Raw genomic sequence first — 19,750 nt, forward strand, 5'->3', positions numbered from 1 at the left:
GAACATTAAAATGCGTTAGGGGTAGGATTAGTGTAAAAATAAGTGCTTGATGGCTGGGGTGTAGTTGGTGGACTGAAGGGCCTGCCTCAATGCTGTATTTCTCTAAGACGCTATGACTGGGCAGGCCCAAAGGGATTGAAGGAGAACACGGTGAAGGGAGTGTGGGAAAGGACAGGGGGTGGAGGGGTGTGAATGAAGGGTCAGGACCATGTGGACAATGAGTGAAGGACAGTGAAGGGGGCTGTGATTGAAAGGCCAGGAAATGGAGTATATGTGACCATGGATTACAGGGTGCGACGGGAAGGGAAAGAATTGACTGAGGCTTGAGCAACTGTGAAAGGGAAGAGCCATGTGCAGGGAAGGGGTTGGGACTGCAGGCATTGGAACTGGGGAGTAAAGGGTTTAAGTGATGGAGTGGAGCCACGAAGAAAAGAGGTGGCATCTATGGGTGCTGGGTGGGACCACGGGGAAAGACGGGTCACGAAGAGGGGTCTATGGATGTGAGGCATGGCTATGCAGAGGGGCGGGGGTACTGGGGGCGGGTGTGTGGGGAGACGGTACAGGGACTATGGTTGATGGGCAGGGCTACGGGAGAAGTGGAGGCATTGGTGAACGGGCGGGGTCTATAGCTGGAGTGGGCTAGAGGGGTGATGGGTGATGGACTGGGATAGAGGGGCGGGGTCTATGGGTGTTGTGTGGGGCTATGTGGAGATGGAGTGGGGCTGCGGGGAGAAGGGTGGAGTCTATTAGGCGGGGCAACATGGAGACGGGGCAGGGTCTATGGGTGATGGTGGGGCTATGTGATGGGGCTGGGTGGCTGGTAGAAAGGCTGGGTCCATGGGTGATGGGTGGGGCTATGTGGAGATGGGCGGGGACTGTGGGTGATGGGTGGGGCTACATGGAGAGGGCAGGACCTATGGGTGATGGGTGGGGCAATGTGGAGATGGGGCAGGGTCCATGGGTGATGGGCGGGGCTATGCAGAGACGGGGCGGGGTCTACAGGCGATGGGCGGGGCTATGCAGAGACGGGGCGGGGTCTACAGGCGATGGGCGGGGCTACGTGGAGACGGGGCGGGACGGGGAAGGAGTGAAGCAGGAACTTGTGCTGGGGCGTCGCTCTGCTCGGCTGTGGTGATGGCGGCGGAGCTTCAGTTGGAGCCGGCACGGCTGACGGATGCGGCCACCGCTTCCAGTTTCGGGAGCTTCCGTGTGCGGCACCTGCACCTGGAGCTGCGGGTCGACTTCGGCCAGAGGCGGCTGCAGGGCCGCGCCGTGCTGGAGCTGAGCTGCGTGCGGCCCGATGGCGGGCAGCTCCGGCTGGACACCCACCCCAGCCTCAGCGTCCACGCCGCCCGGGTAAAGTGCGGCGGCGGCTCCCCCTCTGTCCCCATGCACCATGAGACGCAGCCCTTCACCAACTACGGCTCCGTCCTGGTGCTTACCCTGCCCGGCCCCAGTCACCCGGGGGACCAGCTGGAAGTCACTATCGACTACACGGCCACCGATGGACCAGGGGTGAGTACTGCTGGGGTTTCAGGGACCTGTTTCCATGTCCATGGTCGTTTGAACATTCCCCATGTGGCTCTGATGGACTTGGAAAGTCCATCAGAGCCACATCTTGGTGCTCAACGCCTCAGATTTAAATTCCAACTCGCTTTTGACATTTTGCACTAATGCACTTCTTCAATGAAGCCCATAAGTTTGCAGGGAGAGTGGGAAACAAGGACCTGGTAAGTTTCAAGAGAGCTCGGGAATCGGCACCCAATTACCCCGATCCAAACCATCAAGGCTTTGGAATAGTTGGACAGTGGATTAGCGGGATTTTACTGTATTCTCAGGCAAGGGAATGAGCGGGGTTTGTATTTGGATACAGCTATGGTTTTACACAATATGGGGATCTCCTGAAATTTATGGCCTTGAATACTTAAGTGGAACTATCAAGCTATCAAATGGGGCAGAGTATCGCTGGAGGGGTGGAAATTTGCTCTTGGTTGCTGTACTAAATCTGTAATGTGCGTTTGTCAGTGCTTCTGAAACTTTTAGAGAAAGAGGAACAGTCAGTTTTAGTATGGCGACCACAAAATCTGATTCACAAATGTTATCTTTACCCATTCTGGTCTCCATATGAATCCAGACCTGAATCAATATGATTGATTTTTAATAGTCGTCTGAAACGGCCCATTAAGCCATTCTTTTTCAGGGCAATTTGGGATGTGCAATAAATGCTGACCTTGCTGGGATGCCCACATCCTAAAAAATTGATTAAAAAAAAGCTGCTGTCTTTCAGATGAGGTTAAATCAAGGAGTCATCTGCCCTTGGGTAGATGTGAAAGATCTTTACACATAATTTGAAGAGTGGGACAGCTATATCTGGGATCCTGGCTTATACTTGTCCCTCAAACTACATTTCTTTATTTAGAAATAATAGAATTATGTGGTCATATTTCTGTTCAAGAGTCTCTTTGTGCATTAAGTTCTGATGTTACAATGGTGAAGACACTTTAAGTATGTCATTAGCTCCATAGTGAAGCATTTTGTATATTCTTGAGGTCGTATAAGATGCAATTTAAATGCAAGTTTTTTTGTGGATACTTGTAATACAGTGTAATATATTGTGGTTTTTGGGAGTTGTGTTAGTTTCATTATCAGGCGCTTTGCATGTGATGCTGATTGTATTAAAAAATTGCATGGTTGGAGAAAGTAAACCACTGAATGCAGGATTTGGTTCCTTTAAATTGCAACAATAAATGAATTGCCATTTGACATTGTGGTATTAAAATCATTGAACTGGTATAATCTTAAAAACTACTACCTGGAAAATTTCTCTCATTTTATGCATTAAACCTGCCATAACCCATCAGGGAGTACATCTTGGTACCTGAACCAGTTTGATCCTGTATATATCATTCAATTCTGCAGGGTGTCATGGTATCAAGTCTGTTGCTCGGAATAAGTAGATACTGATTTTGGAAAATGCAACTGTGTCCTTGTTTCCAAGTTAACCTCATCTCCCCACTAAACTTCCTCCCTGTGATTCTTTTTACCACATTTGCATTTTGTTAAATTTTATGATAGAATGTGGAGAGAGTTGTTGGGAAGGTGGGGAGAATAAAATGGAATTAGTGCAGACTAGTGTAAATGAGTGTTCAATGGTCGGTGCAGACTCCTTGGCTGTGACTCTGTGGCCACTTGGGTTGCACCCCCAGAACTTGACCATTTAAAAGTTAATTTGCATTTGGTGTATGGTGATTAGGTGCAGACTTTGTCGAAGTACTGCTTGGTGTTCCTGAACATTCAGTTTCAAAGAAAGACATTTGTTTAATTTCCACAAAACAAAACTATGGGGTCCAATGAGTGAACGTAAACCATTCTGTTTCATTTGCAAGTTGCTTCTTGAAACATAAAGCCAATCTGCTTCCTGCGGAATGAGAAGAACTAAATTACTGACAAAATTTATAATAACATTGCACACCTGTTGAGACTATCATCGAGACTATCATCAAGCCTATCAGTGTTCCCTATGCTCTTTTATTAAGTCTCTTACTAATTAGTTCTTCCACCTTCAAACACTGACAGTGGCTTAGAGGGAGTTAGAGGTACAGAAGAAGAGAGTGAGAAATGAGCGATGTTTATGGGAAGGGGCCATGGACAAACACGGTAATTCTAAAGTGTACAATAAGTAAGAGCTGTGAAACAGAAGGAGCTCAAATTTTATTGAGTTGACAAGCAGAAATATAAAGGAACATAAGGGATGTTATGTTAAACATCGGTTAAAGGTGAGGGGAAAGATTTAATAGGAACTTAAGGGACAACTTTATGTGGGGAAAGAAACTCAAAGAAAAAAGGGTGGTATGTATGTGGAATTAGCTGCCAGAGGAGGTGGTTGAGGCAGGTACAATAACAACTTTTAAAAGACGCTTAGACAGGTACATAGATAGGAAATGTTTAGAAGGTTATGGGCCAAATGTGGGTAAATGGGACCAGCTTGGAAAAGCATCTTGGTTAGTATGAACCAGTTGGGCCAAAGGGGCTGTTTCCATGCTTACAACTCTGACTCTCTTTTTCTTGTCTAGAAATTGTCATTTGGATTTTTGCTACTCCAGATTTCGTGACAATCCATTTCAAACTACTTTTCCTCTGTACCTCTGGCTAATCTGTGCTAAATAGGTCTTCCTTTGCGTCCTTCCACACCCCAAGCACCAAGAGCAAATACTCTGCTTCAGTGAAGGTAAATTCCAGCAATGCTATGTGAACATAGCCTCATTATGTGTTCTTTTTATTAGATTGTTTGGCTGAACCCTGAACAGACAGCAGGAAAAGTAAAGCCGTATCTCTTCACCCAAGGTCAAGCTGTCTTAAACAGATCTTTCTTCCCTTGTTTTGATACCCCAGCTGTTAAAAGTACTTATTCTGCCTCTATCAAGGTAAGATTTGATTTTTGTTTTAATACTAGGTTAGATTTATAATGAACACTTAAAATTACAGGTGCTACTAAAGTGTGGCCTGACAGAGTTATTGAAGAATTTTCCTGAAACTGTGTATGTTTATCAAAAGAAAAATATATTGAGCAATCCTACCATACTGTAGAAAATTCCTTTTAACTTTAGGTGAGTCTATTTAAATTGTCACATGATCCTAAATGTTTGAAATGGCTTATTTACAATGTCTGGTTTTCTTTGTTCCTCATTCAATGCTATAAATCTGTTGGCCTGAAGCACACTTTAAGGAACCTTTTGTGGTGTTAGCCTCAAAGTAATGATTCTTTGAATGGTGTGTGGATTAGAATCTAAAAATAAAATACTGCAGATGCTGGAATTTTGTAATAAAGCAGAAAATGCTGTAAATAGCCTGTAGCTTAATTCCTTAGACTGGAGTGTGAGACACTCAATCTGAAATGGTAACACTGTTCCTCTCTCCACAGATACTGCCTGATCTGTTTTATTTCATAAATAACATAAGTATTCACCTGACAAGTTTTCAAAGAAAGAAAAGTAATTGGCCTTGAATGTGTTTTCAGTATATTAGGTGATTCTAGACCATTTCCCAAGTGAATTGTATAATTGTGTTTCAGGTTCCTGAAGGTTTTACAGCTGTTATGAGTGCAACTAACTGGGAACGTGATGAAAAGGAAAATGTATTCCACTTCAAAATGCAACACCCAATCCCTGCATATCTTGTCGCTTTGGCAGTTGGTGACATTGTGTCTGCAGAGGTTGGACCAAGGTTAGTCCTTTCCCTGAAACTACTTCACAGGTTAGAACTTAAACACTTGAGAGCTGTTTTTTGATCTGCTTCTGAAAGAACACAGATTAGTTCCATTTGATGACAGAATGAAAGTCTTATGGTTTCAACAAGATCTTGAATAGTCTTCCATTTGGAAGCTTTACTGCATTACAATGACCTCTGCTATGGGGAAGAGTTTATTATCTACCTATCTATGTCCTTCATAATTTTGTGTATCTGTCATATTCTTCCTCAGCCTCCTCTACTCCAAGGAAAACAAGTCCAACTTATCCTGTTTCTCCTCATTACTAAAACACTTCATCTGAGGCAATATCCTGTGGAATCTCCTTTGCACCCTCTCCAGTGCAGTCATGTCCTTCCTGTAGTGTGGTGTTCAGAACTGCACAGAGCACTCCAACTGTGCCCTAGCATCCTTGCTCTTGTATTCACTGCCCTGCCTAAGGAAGGCAAGTATCACCTATGCTGCCTTCACCACCTTGCCTATATGTGTTTTCACCTTCAGGGACTTGTACACTGAGGTTCCTCTGTTCCTCAATACTCCCTAGGCCCTCATCATTTCATTGTCTATGTCCTAACCTTGTTAATCATAGAGCAATACAGCAGAGATACAGGCTCTTCGGCCCAAGGAGTCCATGCCAACCATAGTGCCCACCCAGCTAGTCCCAATTTCCTGCATTCAGCCCATATCCCTCTAAGCCCTGTCCCTCCATGTACCTATCCAAGTGCTTCTTAAATGACACTATTGTACCTGCTTCAACCACTTACTCTGGAAGCTTGTTCCATGTACTCACCACCCTCTGTGTGGAAAAAGTTGCTGCTCAGGTGCCTTTTAAATATTTCCCCTCAACCTAGAACTATGCCCCCTAGTTTTGGACTCCCCTACCCTGGGGAAAAGACTGTTACCATCTACCTTGTCTATTCCCCTCATAATTTTAAACATTTCTATAAGATCGCCCCTCATTCTCCTACATTCCAAGGAACAAAGACCTAGCTTGGCCAACCTCACTATAATTCGGGCCCTCTAGTCCTGGCAACATCATCGTAAATCTTTTGTGCACTCTTTCCAATTTAACCATGTCTTTCCTATAACGGGGTAACCAGAACTCTACACAGTACTCCAAGTGCGGCCTCATCAACGACTTGTACAACTGCAACAAAATGTCCCATGTCCTATACTCAGTGCCCTGACTGATGAAGGTCAGCATGCTAAACGTCTTTATCACCATCCTGTCTACCTGTGAAGACGCTTTCAATGAACTATGCACTTGTACTCCTAGATCCCTCTGTTCCATTACACTCTCTAGTGCCCTACCATTCATAGTGTAAGTCCTACTTTCCAAAGTGTATCATCTCGCACTGTATTGAAATCCATTTACCACTCCTCGGCCCACTTCCCTAACTGATTAAGATCTTGTAATCAACGATAACCTTCACTATCAATAACTTCTAATTTTATGTCATCCACAAACTTACTAATCAAGTCGTGTTCATTTGCATCCAAATCATTTATATAAATAATGAATAACAGGGTCCCAACACTGACCCCTATGGCACACCACTAGTCACTGGCCTCCATTCCGAGAAATAACTTCCAGCCACCACCATCTGCTTCTTACCTCCGAACCAATTTTGGATCCACCTAACTAGCTCTTCCTGGATTCCATGGGACCTAACCTTCCAGACCAGCCTACCATGCTGGACCATGTTGAAGGCCTTGCTAAAGTCCAGATAGATATTATCCACTGTCTACCCTCCTCTACCCTTTTGGTTACCTCATCAAAAAACTCTAAAAGGCTCATCAAGCACGACTTTCCATGCACAAAGCCATGCTGACTCCTCCTAATCAGAATCTGTCTATCCAAATGCTGGTGGGTCCTGTCCCTCAATACTAACCAGCCTGTAGTTCCCTGGCTTGTCCTTGCCACCTTTCTTAAACAACAGAACAACATTAGCCACCTTCAAGTCTCCGGGGACTTCATCAGTGGCTAACAGTGAAGCAAAAATCTCTGCAATGGCCTCTGCAATTTCCCCTCTCGCCTCCCACAAAGTCCGATGATGAACTTGGTCAGGCCCTGGGGATTTATCCATCTTGAGGCTGCAAGTACCTCCTCCCTGGTAATACGAATGTCCTCCAAAACATCACCACTTGTTTCCCTTACCTCTTCGGCAACCATGATTTTCTCCTCAGTAAACACCAAGGTGAAGTGTTCATTTAAAAATCCCACTCATCTCCTGCAGCTCAAGACATAGGTGGCCCTGCTGATCTCTAAGGGGATCTACTCTCTCTGTAGCCAGCCTTTTAATATAGCTATAGAAGCGGTTAGCATAATGCTATTACAGTGCCAGCGACCCAGGTTCAACTCCAGCCACTGTCTGTAAGGAGTTTGTACATTCTCCCCATGTCCACGTGGGTTTCTTCCGGGTGCTCTGGTTTCCTCCCACATTCCAAAGACATATGGATTAGGAAGTTGTGGGCGTGCTATGTTGGCACTGGAAGCGTGGTGACACTTGTAGGCTGTCCCAGAACACTCTATGCAAGATGCATTTCACTGTGTGTTTCGATGTACATATAACTAATAGATATCTTAGAATCTCTTGGGATTTTCCTTAACCCTATCTGCCAGATCCATCTCATACCCTCTTTGCCCTCCTGATTTCCCTCTTAAGAGTTTCCTTAATCTTTTTATTGTTATCAAGGGATTCACTCGTCCCGACCTCCTAAACCCAATATATGCTTTCTTTTTTTTTCCTCACAAGCACAGTGTTACACACTTATCAGGAATAAAATCCATTTGCCATTGCTCTGCCCATCTTACCAACTGATCAATATCATTCTGTAAACCAAGACTACCTTCCCTATCAATTTTCATGTTCATCCTTTATACCTCCTACCTTCACACCCAGATCATTAACGTATATAACAGTAAGGGTCCCAATTTTGATCCTGTGATACTCCACTGGCCACGGACTTCCAATCATGAAAACAACCTCTGCCACCTATTACCAATCAATTTTGAATCTAATTTGCCAAATTGCCCAGGATTCCATGGGCTCTAACTTTTTGGACCAGTTTCCCAGGTGGGACCTTGTCAAAGGCCATGTAGACTACATCAACCACACTGCCCTCATGAATACATTTTGTTACTTTGAAAAATTCAGACAAATTGGTCAAACAAGGTCTCTTTCTCCCCCCACCCCCAACCAACCTTGCTGACTGTCTTTGATTAGTCCCTGCCTTTCAAAATGTAGTTTAATCCTGTCCTTTGAATTTTTTTCAGTAACTTCTCTTCCACTAATGTTAGGCCATAATTACCAGGCTTGCGCTTGCTGTGAATAAAGGTATGGCATTTGCTGCCTTCTAGTCATCTGGCACCTCGCCTGTGGCAGCAAAGATTTAGAAATCTTGATTGGACATTTTATATGCACTCAAAGGAAGGGACATAAATGTACTCTGTAGTCATGAAGCAATGATCTCTTTAAAAATTGTGTAACATTAATCATGCAACCTCAAAGCATTTGTACTTTTCTCACTAAGGTGCAAAGGACATCAGACTATCTTAACTCTACAATCTAAAAGAGCTTTATGGTATTAATGGTCCTCTATCTAGTTAATATTTGAATCACTTCCACTATGGCAGTGTTTTCGACCTATGCATCTGATGGATGAATTGCAAATAAAACACTTACATCACTTAACTTGTAGTTGTAGTATGTAGTAAAAGAGAAGCAATAGTTGTACCTAGTTGCCTGATCATTCCACCCACAAAGTGTCTAGGCAGGTTTAAAAGAATGCTTCTCAATGAGTAGGAAAATTTGATTTTTTTTTCATTTCCTTACTGTCTGAGTACTAAGAGAATTCTATTTCTGGTACAGGAGCCGTGTCTGGACTGAACCTTGCCTCCTAGAAGCTGCTAAGGAAGAATTTAATGGTGTAATTGAAGAGTTCTTAACAGCTGGTGAAAAGTTGTTTGGACCATATGTATGGGGAAGGTAAATCTGCCTTTTTGATGTATTATCAGAAATCTTTAGTTCACCCACAGTTCCCTGCATATAAACTTTGTTTCAGATTGTCAAGTTTTTTTGATAATTGTTAAATATCCACAGTTAACATTGCAAATGGTTAGTGCAGGCAGTTTCAATGGCATTTCCACACATGAACAATCGATTTTTATTGTTCATTTTTTTACTGATGAATCAACAAAAAAAATCTTTCTTCAGAAGGAAATTGCCTCCTTTTAACTTACCTAATACCCAAAATGTGGCACACCAACCTTCCTGCCAAAACATGAACATTCCGGTTCCAAATCCATGCCCACTTTTCCAATTCCAGACTGTGCCTGATTGACTGCTATCTATAATAGGAAAACACTTTTTGGGAATGTAAGCTGTTTTACCATTTTGCGTACAGTTTTATTTTTTGCTGTGCTTCCTCACATGCCCTTTCCTTTGTCCTTGCCTATTACAAAATATTTCATCCTTGTATTCTTTCACTCATTAATGTAATTTGTTCATTTTTCACTTTCTCAAGTTGCTCTGCAATATTCACAGTAGACCAAACTGGATGGCTCCTTGCTGACTAAAACGTCTTCAAATAAAATATTTAATTCAAGACAGTCTGGCTGTCCAACAGTCAGAACTTTGATTATTTTGTTTTAAAATATAGGATAGCTGGAAAGAGTTTTTAAATGAGTTTCCCATTTTTGGCATAACCTACTGCTGTTATAAAAGTTCCAACTCCTAGTTAGCAATATCATTATCTGGAGAGCTGTTATCAAGGTTCAATACAAATTCTAATAGTGAGGGACAATGGCCATTATAAAGTTCGAAGGTTAGATTAGAGTTTTAAATTTGCTTTGTATCTTCTTTTTCTTTAAGGCATTGTTTAATTGATTAATATCTAGTTATTCTGAAATTTGAGTTTTCTGCAATATGTTGATGGGAACTGTGTATGCTACACTAGACTATAAAGTCACTTACTATTTCTGAAGTTGAAACACATTTAGTTTTACTATTAATTGCAGTTGGTAAACAATATATAACCAATAATTGATAAACATGTTCAGGAATTACACATCTTAATTAATTAGTTAATAAACTAGCATTTCAGTCATTGATGATCAATCAACTAAATTGACTTGTAGTGTTGTAGAGAAAAGTAAAAGGAATGGGTACCTTCTGAGATGAGAGTGGTTTGGTAAGACCCTGGACTTGTATACACATCTTTTCCATGTTTTTAAAAGCATCTGAAAAAATTATGTCCTAGAATCAATGTGGCTGACACTGAAAGTTGTGGTTTTAATCCATTTATGAATTCAAGCCTGTAACCTGGGTTATCACTTGAGTTGATCTCTTTAGAAAGCTGTAATGACACTGAGGTGCAGCTTCTGACAAGGTGTTAAGCAGAGGCCTTAAGTGCCAGCGCTAGTAAACCTAATAAAAAAACACACCAGCATGAAATTTAGAACACCAATGAAATTTCATGATGTGCTGGTCAACCTGAAAACCTGTTAAAATTAATCTATTGATTGCAACTTTTTTTGGCAAATTTGGATGAGGTGTAAGGTACACATAAACACAAGCTTTTTATTTTCAAATTAGTAGTTTTGTTTCTTAATGTTGAAGTTAATTATTCATTATCCTTCAGCTATTATTGGTGAAACTGATATCAAAAGAAATGACACCACAGACCATCAGTTATGCACATCGGTTCTCGGCTTCGATGTATTGAGAATAGAAGTGCATTTAGGAGAATGTAAAACTTTCAAACAGGATACCATGCGTTTCAGAGAGCCACCCAAAAGGTTGCATATTCTTGTGGTTACTAAGCTTTCTTTTCTGCCCTATTTTCGTTTTCTGTTAAGAGCCTTCTTTGTCTTTACTGTGTTGGGTAAATCTGTAGGAATTTTCACCTGGTAGGGGTAACTGGCAAGCATTTGATTTTTTTTAAAAGAACTAACTTTAAAAATAAGAGTGAATAGAGATGGGGAAGTGGTGTTCCAGAGGATAAAGGTGAAGCCACATTACAGCAAAGAAAATGAAAATAAAATGCAGCAGATGCTTGAAGTATGAAATAAAAACAGAAAATGCTTGAAGTATTCAGGTAGTTTCTGCAAGGAAGGAAACAATTACAATGAAAGGTCATTGATCTGAAATGTAAATGCTGCATTTCTCTCTGCACACCTGTCCAACCTGTTCAGTGTTTCAGCAATTTCTATTTTAATTTTAGTGCAAAAAATAAATGGTATTTCAGAATTGTCATGATAACCACCTTGGTTCACTGCTGACATTAAGTTGGAGTATATTAAGAGACTGTAACATTTTATTCTCTTTGCATACTCTGTTAGAGCAAATGACATGATCGAAGTTTATAAAATTGAGATGCATAGATAGGGTAGACAGTCAGAATAATTTCCTGAGGATAGAAATGTCAAATACTAGAGGACATGGATTTAAGCTGAGAAGGGGAGAGTTTGAAGGAGATTTGCGGGGCAATTTTTTTTTTGCACAAAGTGGTGGGTGCCTGGAATGGGCTGCCAGAAGTGGTGGTGGAAGCAGATACGATAGTGGCGTTTAAGAGGCTTTTAGATAGACACATGAGTATGCAAAGAATGGAGGACATAGATTATGTGCAGACAGAAGAAATTTGGTTTAATTTGGCATTGTGTTCGGCACAGACATTGTGGACCGAAGGGCCTGTTCCTGTGCTGTATTGTTCTATAAAAGGGTTAATTGGAGACAGTCATAGGACTTTGCATCTGCTAAGACTTTTTGGTTGCAATTCAATTTATAGCTTTGTCCTTGATGTTGTTCAACTATTCTGATCAGTGAAGTGTTAATTGTGTGCCCAAGTAGAATTCTTCTAAAATTTACATGATCTGAAATTTCTTTCTGTATCCAATTTCTACCAGCAGAACTGATGGTTTGTGATTTTGTTTTAGAAGGAGTGAAAAGAATACAAGTGTTTTGATATGTTATAGTGTGGGAGAGTGTACATAGAACAAATTGGGAATGGGATACTCGTTTCATTTGCATTTTAAAATAAATTGTTCCTAATGTCTTGTAATATCCAAAGGTATGATCTCCTCTTCATGCCGCCGTCTTTCCCTTTTGGTGGGATGGAGAATCCTTGTATTACATTTGTTACTCCATGTCTGCTGGCTGGAGATCGGTCATTGGCTGATGTCATCATCCATGAGATTTCTCACAGCTGGTTCGGCAATCTGGTCACAAATGCCAACTGGGGAGACTTCTGGCTAAATGAAGGATTTACAATGTATGCTCAGCGGAGAATTTCAACAGAACTTTATGGTATGGCTTTTGTGATGTACATTGGAGTAATCCAAAAAATCCCATTTGTCGTCTTTGAATGTGCAATAAGATCTTAACCATTTAGCACGTTTTTGCATGCATCCCATTCCAGCATACTCTTCAAAGCCTTTGTACAGATTTCAAAATTTCAACTATTACTTTTTTAAAATAATTGTGTAATATGATTTGAAGTTACAATAGCTTTTTAAGTGTTATTTAATTTGTAGTATACATGATTTGTTACAAATTTCAGAAGATGGATTGGCATTTTAAGATTTTGGCTTGTTTTTATTTTGGGTGGTTTTGTTAAGAGTTCTTTGTTCTTGCTGTTTTGCAAATGTTTGCAGGAATTGTTCTTGCCTGACAAGTCTGACTAGTAAGTATTTATTTTTAAACTTTTTAAAAAAAAATAATGAGTGGACAGACATGGGGAAGCAGTGTTCTAGAAGATAAAGGTGAAACCACATTTTGGCAACGAAAATGAAAATAAACAGATGCTGGAAGTCTGAAATGAAAACAGAAAATGCTGGAAGTTTTCAGGTAGTTTCTGTAGGGGAAGAAACAATCACAATGAAAGGTCATTGATCTGAAGTGTAAATGCTGCTTTTCTCTCAGTACATACTATCCAACTGAACAGTGTTTTCATTAGTTTCTGTTTTAATTTCAGCACATCTCTTGTGGAAATCTCTACATGTTAAGTTTGGATTGTGGAACTGGTAGGAAGAAACTGACTAACAATTAGTAATTTAAAATAGAAAACTAATAAAACTACAAACTTAACAGAAAAACAGAAATACAATAAAGAAATTCAGCCAGTCAAGCAGCATCTGTGAAAAGAGAAATCTGTTAACCTTTTGCGTCAAAGACCCTTCATCAGAATAATTAGTAATTTCTCTACCTTGGAAAGGATTTGAAGTCTGCTGTTCTAGGATTGCTTCTCGTAACAGGTGAAGGGGCAGAAGAGTAAGAACAACATGTCTTTTTGTTTGGTATTGGTTTATTATTGTCACAAGTACAAGGATACAGTGAAAAGCTTTTGTTTTATGTGCCATCCAGACAGATCATGCCATACATAATTGCACTGAGGTATTAGAAAGAAAACATTGCAGAATATCATGTGGCAGTTACAGAGAAAGTACAGTGCGGGTAGACAACGTGCAAGGGTTATGATGAGGTAGAGTTCATCTTTTAGCGTATGAGCCAAGAGTCTGATAACAGTGGGATAGAAGCTGTCCTTGAGTCTGGTGGTTTGTGTTCTCAAGCTTTATTACCTTCTGCCTGATGGGAAAGGGGAGAAGGGAGAATGACCAGGGTGGGAGGGGTCGTTTATGTTAGCTGCTTTCCCAATGCAGTGGGAAGTATTATCAGAGTAAATGGAGGGGGGGGGGGGTGTGGTGTTGGATTATGTTTATGGACTGATACATTTTGGTACTTTGTAGAATGGGAAAGTAAAATATTGTTATTTACCATGTAATATTGCATTGCCTTCAAAAGATGGGGAAGGATAAATCATGTATACTCAGTGTGGCATTCCAGAAAAGCTCAATAGGCAACTAATTGAAAGTGTTGGTGCCCATTCCTGCATTTTCTCTTGCTGCTAAATCTACCCTGTGCCACACTGGTGAATTGTCTTGATTTAAAAAAAAATCCCCAATTAACTGTCCCAATAAATCCTACCCATGGGTATTTTTGTGGTCAGGTGGTACTGATGTTTTCTTATCACTAGAATACTTGCTCTGTACATTTACTCAAAGTTTGTATCTCAGGTCCAGAGTACACTTGTCTTGAAGCTGCCACAGGGAGAGCACTCCTTCGTCAACACATGGATAACACTGGAGAGGACCATCCCCTCAATAAACTGAAGGTCAGAATTGATCAAGGTGAGAGTTCACAATCTGGATCTGTATAAGTTGGTTTGGAATCCCTGATTAAAACTGGTGCTTCCAAAAATCATTTTTCTGATGCAAACAGAAAAAGCAAGTTATATAAAATTGCTGAATTTGATGTTGACTCTACAAAAACTGCAAGTGCTTGGGTGGAAGATGAGGCCCTGTTGGAATGGTGCAGGAGGCACAACTGGTCAAATTGCAAGTGGAACAGTGAATTAAAGTACAGGCAACTGTTGACTTAATGGAGGTGCTCAATCATGTACTCATCCAGTCTCCTCTTTCATCAGAGCTGTTTAGTTCCTTTGCAAGGTTATATATCTGTAATATTAAATCAGCAACTGCTTAATGGGTTAGTATGTTCCATTGTCTATTGCTGATGGATGCTTTCCATATTTCCTTACAAAGCAGGAGGCTATTCCAGCCCATTGAGTCTACACTGGCTCACAGCAATCCCTCTCTTATCAGTTTCCACTGGAGAGAATGGATTATAGATTTCCCTCAACTCTCCCCAGATTCTACCCACCCACTTGCACACTAGGGGAAATTTACAATGCCCATTAACCTACTAACCCACACATCTGTGGGATGTGGGAGGACACTGGAGCAGGTGAATCACAGAGAACATGCAAAGTCCACACAGACAATACTGAAGGTCACTAGAGACTGAGCTGTAAGGTATTACTGTGCCACCCAAACTTGGCCTACATATACACTTGTTTGCTCAGCCACATAATTGTTCTAAACCATGGCTCCTTGCATGTCCAAAATGCCTACTATGGCTCCTGGTCTGAGGCATATTTTGTTTTGCTTAAATGAATGAGGTGCTTTAGAGAGAAAACATTAGATACAATAAAGTGATATTGAAGAGAACATTTGGAAGAAGGACAAAACTACCTTGTGATCTTGGACCATCCCAAAGCATTTCATAGCCAGTAATATGTGATGTATTCATTTGTTGTAATGTTAAACTTGGTGTTTGCTCTCTCAAGCCCCATGATTGCTCCATTCCCTAAGTGAGTCCACCCTTAAGAAATTTTACCTTCCTCAACAAAGAATTAATTTATTGTAATTGTTCCTTTTTTTAGGGATTGATCCAGATGAGACATATAATGAAACTCCCTATGAAAAAGGCTTCTGCTTTGTATCATATTTAGCTCACCTTGTGGGTGATCAGAACACATTTGATGCTTTCCTTCGGGTAAGAACTTGTCAAGTTCATTGTAAGCATAACTCTATTTATAAGAAAAACTAGTAAATGCTTGTTTGCATATCCAACCCATTTCAGTCCGTTTATAAAAGATACCTTTACACTAGTAAGGCACTAAAGCAGTCTCAGTCAATTTTGGGGAAGTCAAAATTGCCTACTATTACAACCCTATTATTCCAACATTTATTTGATTTCTCTCCCTATATATTTTTAAGTATACATATATACTTCTCTAATTGCTGCTGAATATTTAATCCCATTAAAGTGACCTCCTTTATTTCTAAATTCTACCCATATGGCCTCGCTGGACGTTCCCCTGGAATATCCTCTCTAAGTTCTGCCATGATGTTCCCCCTAATCAATAATACAACTCCCTCTTCTCTCTTGCCTGCACCTCCTTCACACTGGAAGCATTGGTACCCCAGAATATTCAGCTGCCAGTCCTGCCCATCTGTTGACCATGTTTCCTTAATGACTATAATATCACAATCCTGTGCTGATCTATACCCTGAGTTCATCTGCCTTGCCTGTGAGGCTTCCTGCATTAAAATGTGTAGTTTGGGCCATTGAAGCTTCCTTGTACCGCCCCTACATGGCCTCCCTACTGGATTTGCTTTCTTTGATCTCCATATTTGCTTCATCTGATATACCACTACTTTGGGTACAATACAGATACATGTGCGAAAGTGCCTCTAATTTTATGATGCCCTTAATTATTTTTAAGCTTTCTTCAGTTCTTACTTTTTGATATCCAATTTTAACCTCTTGGGATTTGGACATTGCCAATATTTTTTTGCATTTTAATTGCAAACAGTGACCTTCCATGAACAGTTTAGCATTTTTCTAATCTTTGGCTATTTATTGCAGGTATCTTCCTTATATATTAAAGGACAGATCTATATGAACTCCTTGCTAATAGAGCAGAAATTGATTTGACACCAAAATATTTGATGGTAACTTGAGGCAATGTTACATTGACATTCTCAGATCTGAGACAACCCCTCAACTGATGACCAAGAATAATGAAACCTGTAGAACAAACTTAGCAGTGTGTACTTCAAAACTATAATAGCTTATAGCCATGGATTACTTAAAATTTAACGTAAGTAAAGAAAGGGCAATAGGGCAGATTACGATTAACTTGTTATGCTGTTCCAAGTGGAAAACTGATCTGCCTATTGCCAGATGTTGTCTTGGACTTGATGTGCAGGCATGGGCTACTTCATTGCTGGGGAATTGCAAATGGAATCGAACATTGTGTAATGATCAGTAAACATCTTCATTTCTGACTGATGGAAAGTCATTGATGAAGCAGTTTAATATCAGTGTAGTTCCTTGCTGGAAACAGGCCATTAGTATGCTGCCCAGTGTACAGTTTTTATCATTTGCTTCCATTAAACATAATTTATGTCTCTACATTGTTGTTTACCTGCAGGCCTATGTGGACAAATTCAAATTCCAAAGTATTGTAGCAGAAGACACTTTAAATTTTTATTTAGACTATTTCCCAGAACTCAAGAAACAAGATATTGAAAAAAGACCAGGTAATGATGTTTTATTGAAGAATTTTTTATATTATTATATAAACTTCCCCCCCTTCACTGAGGAAAAAGTGATGACCCACTGGCTTTTCCATAACAAGATCAATAATAGTTGCTTCAATCGTTTTGCTTCTGTAGCTGGAATCTTTCCCAATCCACTGGGTGTTTGTACAGTTTTGCTTATGACTATGTCCTTAAAGTTTTGTTTATTTTGTACCCTGATTCTTTCTCAATTTATGCATGTTCTTCAACTTGTCAGTTTGGTAAGAAGCTGAACATTTGCAGTAAAAAAAAATGAACTACCTAAATTTTCTTTTTAAGGATTTGAATTTGACTGTTGGCTAAATACTCCTGGATGGCCACCTTATCTGCCAGACCTTTCATCTGGTGATGCTCTCATGAAACCAGCAGAAAGCTTAGCTTCTCTATGGTTAGCTACAGAGCTGAACATGGATGCAATCAAAGCTGTTGACATATGCTCATGGAAAACCTACCAGATTGTGTACTTCCTTGATAAACTACTGGGAAAATCACCTTTACCTCCAGGTATGCAATAATGGGTGACAAGGTCTGCTAATAAATACTAAAGTCCCATTGTGTTGTGCAGTCTACCACTGAATTGTGAAAATGTATTTTTAATTTTAAATCAGATACTCATGATTTAACTTCACTGTCCAACTGAAGTCGTATTCTATATTAATTTTTAAATCTGCGCACCTGTATCATTTCCTAATGTCATTCAATTGCTGTTCCAAGAACTTTGAGTCAACCATGATTCCTATCTGCTCACTTTAGCTATGAACCTTAGCTCTTAAAATTTTAATTAAACAAACACCTGTTCTGCAACAGTTTCACACATCTGTCACCCTCAATGCTATGGTATACAATTGTTCATTAACACCCAGGAGAAGCTTTGTAAATGTTATAACAAGTAGTGACAATAAAATGCTGCAAGTAACTGGAATAAAATTTGAAACTTCATTTTCTTTAGGAAATATTGCTAAGCTGGCTGAAGTGTACCCAAATATTTCCAAGTCCAAGAATGCTGAACTACGTTTTCGCTGGGTACAGATTATTGTGAAAAATAACTACAAAGATGCATTTGATGAAGTTCAAAATTTTCTCCAGAGTCAGGTACATTATACTTAAGCTGATGGTCCCTTTGTTCTGCAAAATTAATATAAGGTCATAAAGTGTAATTTTCATTGAGATGTGCTTTGTGTACACGTAACTTTTACTTGGTCAAAATTATTTTTAAAACTCTCTGCAAACCCTTCTATCAAGGAAGGGGAGAAGGGATATGAGCACTGGTGAAAATTATTAGATGGAGGACTACAAAGATTGAGAGGAAAAAGGAACAGACACACAATTGAGATGAAGTCAAATTCAAGACATTAACGGGCTTAGGAACCCTGTGTATAATGGGCATCTACAGATTAAAAAGCAAAGGATGGGGATAAAGGTTTTTAAAAAAAAAAGAGCAAGAATGTGGCACAACATAAAGGTACATGATACAGAAAATGAAATCCAAAAGGAAAAAGATCAACATTTCTACTTATCACATTGTTCAATACATAAGTATAACGTAAACATTTTATCAATGTCATTGTTACTCCTGACTGCCTTTACAAAAACATTCCAATGTACAGGCCACTGCTTCACTTGTGATCTGCTTGTACATCTCAAATTCCAAACAATACTGAATATTTAAACTCAAATAGTAGTGCCTCCTATTACACTACAAATGATGTTTTGACACTTTTCCTCTTGTCATAGGGTAAACAGAAGTACACGGTTCCCGTTTATCGAGCCATGTGGTCTGAATCCGAAGGGACACGTAAATTAGCTCAGGAGATTTTTGCAGCTACAGCGAACCAACTCCACATACATGTACAAAATTATGTGAAAAAAATCTTTGTTTAACTAAGATTCATACATGAGAAAACTTTAAGAAATCCAGCACTTTCCAGGAGACCTTTGAATATTATACTTATGAATGTACCTCTCTAAACTTGATTGTTTTCAGATTTAAATCAGGTAAATCAATTCGTGCTTCTGAAACTGTTGTGTCATTCTGAGTTGTACTAATGTGTTCTTTCCTGGGCATATTCCAAAAATAGATCTGGGATCCAATAGTGCACTAGCTGCACAAACATTCCAAATGACTGTGTCACACAACCAAAATTAATGCAAGGTTGTAGTGTAATTTTCATTGAGATATGCTTTGTGATCTTCTGGATCTTTGCTTGGAGCCTTAATGTTTCATGCTTTTAGTAATCCTCGTCTGTGGTGTACTCCTATTATTGACTTTCTCTTTGAAATCTTAATCTTAAATCTATGGAAATATTCCAACAAAATCAAAATCCTTTGAAGGAAATCAAAGAACACTTTTAGTTTGTGTGCACTCAGGGGCCAACTTTTTGCTGACAAAAACCTGGAATTAGTACAAGGAATAAAGGTGCTATCACATAAAGCAAGCTTTGGTCTGTTTACTTAATTAGCTTTAATTACACTTCCAGTATGCTTGTAGAATTTAAATATAGTGCTCAATATTGCACTTA

General features: G+C 40.0%; 1 protein-coding gene across 1 annotated transcript; it reads left to right on the forward strand.

The window, feature by feature from the left end:
- The first annotated feature begins 1,068 nt into the window (after window positions 1-1,068).
- Window positions 1,069-19,666, forward strand: rnpep (arginyl aminopeptidase (aminopeptidase B)). Its single transcript, XM_052034597.1, has 11 exons — window positions 1,069-1,515; window positions 4,284-4,424; window positions 5,072-5,223; window positions 9,118-9,234; window positions 12,317-12,552; window positions 14,319-14,432; window positions 15,527-15,639; window positions 17,084-17,192; window positions 17,511-17,735; window positions 18,181-18,323; window positions 18,966-19,666. The coding sequence occupies exons 1-11, from the start codon at window positions 1,135-1,137 to the stop codon at window positions 19,110-19,112; spliced, it is 1,878 nt and encodes a 625-aa protein (XP_051890557.1). The 5' UTR covers window positions 1,069-1,134; the 3' UTR covers window positions 19,113-19,666.
- The last annotated feature ends 84 nt before the right edge of the window (window positions 19,667-19,750 follow it).

The sequence above is a fragment of the Pristis pectinata genome, chromosome 20 (genome assembly GCF_009764475.1).
Source record: "Pristis pectinata isolate sPriPec2 chromosome 20, sPriPec2.1.pri, whole genome shotgun sequence".
Classification (NCBI taxonomy): domain Eukaryota; kingdom Metazoa; phylum Chordata; class Chondrichthyes; order Rhinopristiformes; family Pristidae; genus Pristis; species Pristis pectinata.